The 4,431-nt window shown below is 48.4% G+C and overlaps 1 protein-coding gene across 1 annotated transcript; it reads left to right on the top strand.

Annotated features, from left to right (window-relative positions):
- Positions 1-719: 719 nt before the first annotated feature.
- On the top strand, positions 720-3,927 carry LOC139568796 (G-protein coupled receptor family C group 5 member B-like). Its single transcript, XM_071390884.1, has 4 exons — positions 720-855; positions 1,621-2,734; positions 2,919-3,031; positions 3,666-3,927. The coding sequence occupies exons 2-4, from the start codon at positions 1,621-1,623 to the stop codon at positions 3,708-3,710; spliced, it is 1,272 nt and encodes a 423-aa protein (XP_071246985.1). The 5' UTR covers positions 720-855; the 3' UTR covers positions 3,711-3,927.
- The last annotated feature ends 504 nt before the right edge of the window (positions 3,928-4,431 follow it).

The following is a 4,431-nucleotide window of genomic DNA, read 5'->3' as shown; positions in this document are numbered from 1 at the left end:
AAATGTAAACCATTAAAAGTTGAAAGCTGCTGCAGTTGGAAGGAACCAACATTAAAGGCCGGTCTGATTATATACTTTATTATTGCATTGTGAAAGTGATAAGAGAAATTGAGGAATCTTTGGATACTGAACTGTTGACCTCTGCATGGAGGAAGACCAGTGTAAATGCACTTCTGACAGTGGGTGAGCAGAGGAGAGCAGTGCTTGGAAGTAGCATTGCGGCATCCCTGTGAGCCTCAAGCTGACAGCTGCAACCAAGTTGCTGTTTACATCCCCCGCAGATTTAAAGAGAGAGGGAGAGAGAGAGAGAGAGAGAGAGAGAACTTTTAGTCGGGTTTGTTATATTTAGCTATGTGGGGGAGTGAAGTCAAGCGTGCACCTGACACTTTTTTGGAGTGCTCATAGCGCGCTGTAGCGTTGCCAAAACAACGATGTGATATAACGTGATACAATGGGAAAATAACGGAAACGCACCAGAGAGATGCTACAGACAGGAGTGATTTTAACGGACCTAATAACCGTCACAGCTCGCGCCACCGGGGAACGGATGGAATACAAACGGAATAGTCAACGAGTGACTCATCTTTTACACAGTCCGTTATTTATGGTGAGCGTGCGATCTGCTGTGCGCACAGCTCGCCAACACGTCAGATAACGGTCACCTTGTTGTCGCCTGTAAATGAAGAAGATCTTAAATGAGTCTGCTGAACAAACGTCGTTGAACTAACATGGACCCAAGATGAATTATGAGTTTTGGATATCGACTATGTGGGACTAGAGATGTGACCTCTTTATTTTTTCGAAGTCATGAAAGTTATTAAGTAACCTAACGGGACATTCAACTAATCTCTCAAGGTGAGTTCAGTTCACAATAATTGAACAAATGAATATTTCAAGGATTAATATGCAGAGTAAGTTTATGGATTATTGTTGTTTTTGGTGTCAGATGTAAAGACTGACAGCTTAATTACAACTTTTTGATAGCCCCTATCGTAGCCCCGCCCCGGGCCATGACACTTTTAAAAAAGTGTTTTCTTCCAATGTTGAACTGTGTGTGTCTGTGTGTTGGTGTGTGTGCGTGTACTTGTCACTCAGCCTGTGTTGTGAAAACCCAGCGCTATGTAGGCCAACCCACTTGGCTGCTCGTTACTATGGGAACCGTGGCCCTGGCTGGCACAGGCTGAGTGGGCTGCTGAGGGCCATGCTGTGTGTGTGTGTGTGTGTGTGTGTGTGTGTGTGTGTGTGTGTGTGTGTGTGTGTGTGTGTGTGTGTGTGTGTGTGTGTGTGTGTGTGTGCATGAGCTTCCAAGCAGTTAGAGATAGAGAAAGGACATGACATAATAATGATACATTTGTGAAATGAAAGACGTACCGGGAACAGTTAGTTCCCTCTAGCAGAAACTCCTTCCACAGTCTCTTGTGGTCTGAATGATACACTGACTGAACAAGTGACTAAACAAGTGATAGCAAGAGACAGGCCATTTTGGTGCTGTGTTGTTGACATGATTGCTCTGGATAAGAGCGTCTGCTAAATGACTTAAATGTAAATGTAATGATTCAGTAACAACGTTTTGCTTCTCTCTCTCCCTCCCTCTTCTTAATTTCTCTCTCTCTATCTCAGATGGCCCTCAGTCCCGTCCTTCTCTTTCTCCTCTCTCTGATTGGCTGCGGCCACTCCCAGGATGACATCATCGACCCCGGCGTGGCCCCTCCCCCTCCTCTGGGTTGCGGTGTAAACGTGGACCCCCTCTACCGGACGTTGTGTGACCTGGAGTCTGTGTGGGGGGTGGTGTTGGAGGCCGTGGCCTGTGGTGGAGCCATCACCTCCCTGGTCCTCTCCGTGGTTCTCCTAGCCAAACGCCACTCCATCCTTGACCCAGATCGGCGCTCCGGCCTGGGTCCTCTTCTCCTCCTGCTGGCCTCCCTCTTGGTTCTCTTCTCCCTGTCCCTGGTCTTCCTGGTGGGGCGTAACGAGGCCCTGTGTGTGGTCCGCCGGGTTCTCTGGGGCCCCCTGTTCGCCCTGTGCTTCTCCTGCCTCCTGGCCCAGGCGGTGCGGTTGAAGAGGCTGGTGTCTGGAAAGTCTAGCCCCAAAGGGAGCTCCCTGGCTGGGCTTGGCATGGCCCTGGCCCTGGTACAGGGGATCATCTCTGGAGAGTGGCTGCTGCTGACAGTGGTGAGGGAGGGCCACGGGGCCTGTGACTACCCACCGTTAGACTTTGCCCTGGTTTGCAGCTACGCCCTGGGGCTGCTCCTGACGGCGCTTGGCCTCTCCCTGGCTGTGGTGCTGTGCGGAGGGGAAGGGGGAGAGGACGAGGCAGAGGAGGGGAGTGACGGAGGGTGCGAGCGGCGTTGGAAGTGCAATGCCGTATGGCTCTTCCTGTCCTGCCTGGCATCCCTGTTGCTATGGGTTTCCTGGCTTGTGCTCTATCTCTATGGCGACATGGTGTTGAGGGGGGCGCGGACGGGTGGTGGGGAAGGGCGGCGACTGGACTGGGATGAGCCGGCGTTGGCAGTTGCCTTGGTGGCGCAAGGTTGGATCCTCCTGTTATTTCACGCTATCCCAGAAGCCCACCTGTGTCTGAGGGACCCGCCGGTCCCCAGCCAGCAGGACTACTTTGACACCAGCCAGCCCCAGCAGCCCTGCTTCCAACAGGAGGTGCCATTACCTACACACACCCTCACACACAGGCCCTACGCAGATAACCAGACCTACTCTATCGAGGAACACAGCGCAGGTACACTGTGTGTGTGTGTGTGTTGGTTGTGTGAAAGGCTATGTGTGGGTTTATGCAAATGTTTGTGTATATGCAAAAGATTTAAGTCGAAATAGAAGGATTGTCTATAGAAAAAAATTAACTAACGATTAACTAGTAGCATCCACTTGATTTGTGTTTGCTCTCTCCCTGGGTCGAGTCTCAGCACTGAGAGGTGGGTCGTACCATAACGGACATGGGGGGATGCGTCCTGGGATCCCCTTCAGAGGCCACATGTACCAGCCCACTGAGATGGCCCTGGTGATGAACGGAGGAACGGTTAGTGTGTCTTATCTCACACACACAAACGCACAACACCCTTGTTCATATTATATTTAAGCAATAAGACCCGAGGGGGTGTGGTATATGGCCAATATACCACGGCTAAGGGCTGTTCTTATGAACGGCGCAACGCGGAGTGCCTGGATACAGATCTTAGCCGTGGAAAATTGACCAAATACCACAAACCCCCAAGGTGCCTTATTGCTATTATAAACTGGTTACCAACGTAATTAGAGCAATAAAAATACATGTTTTGTCATACCCGTGGTATACGGGTATGGCTGTCAGCCAATCAGCATTCAGGGCTCAAACCACCCAGTTTATAATATTATATAATATTATTACATATTAACTCAACTACCTCTTACCCCAGTACACTGACTCGGTACCGGTACTCATTGTATATAGCCTGTATAGAACATCGTTACTGTTATTTTATTGTCTTAATATTTTATTTTTATCTATTTGCAAATGTTCTTACTTTTTAACTGCATTGTTGGGAAAGGGTTCATAAGTAAACATTGTATGGTAAAGTCTACACTTGTTGTATTCGGCGCATGTGACAAATAACATTTGATTTGATTTGCACACACACACACACACACCCTAACCACTTGTCTGTCTGTAACAGATGCCTACTGCTCCGGTGAACTACACAGGGAGACAGCTGTGGTGAGAGGGGAACCTTGGAACCGGTCTCCATGGCAACATGGCATATTATGGTGCCGGAATGCTCCGGAATGTTTCCAATGTCACTCATAACCCCATCAATGCCTCTACCTCACCTCACCCATTGACTGTACAAAGCACTGCAACAAGGAATTTACCCCTAGCCACAGATCTAGGATCAGTTCACACTAACTTTTTATACACTTTGGTCATTGAAAGGAAAAGGGAAAAACTGACTTGAGATCAGTGCTCACAAGAAATGTCATTCCAGGATTGACTACACGAGATTCAGAGATGGGTAACAAAGACATTGCCTGCCCCTTCTTAACCCATGCAGACTGGAATATATCGCCGATGATGATGATGAACGTCAAGCTCGCTCAGTGAACAGTTATCGGCTGCGTCCCAAATGGCACCGGCTCTGGTCAAAAGTAGTGCACTACATAGGAATAGAGTTCCATTTGGGATACAACGATACAGACTTCAGTTTAAAAAATATATTTGTAGCTTTTCTGTTTTGTTGTTTTAAAAAGGGGGGAAAAAGCCTATATGACACACCAGGTACAGGAGAACAGTGGTCACGTCCCAAATAGAACTCTATTGCCTATAAAGTGCACTACTGTTGGCCAGAGCCGTACGGTTCTGGTACTGGTTGAAGCACTGCATTATAAGGAATAGGGTTCCATTCTGGAGGCATTCAGTATTTATGTAAATTCCATCCATCCACC

Source organism: Salvelinus alpinus, chromosome 2, assembly GCF_045679555.1.
Source record: "Salvelinus alpinus chromosome 2, SLU_Salpinus.1, whole genome shotgun sequence".
Taxonomy (NCBI): Eukaryota; Metazoa; Chordata; class Actinopteri; order Salmoniformes; family Salmonidae; genus Salvelinus; species Salvelinus alpinus.
This window is presented reverse-complemented; position numbering and strand designations above follow the sequence as displayed.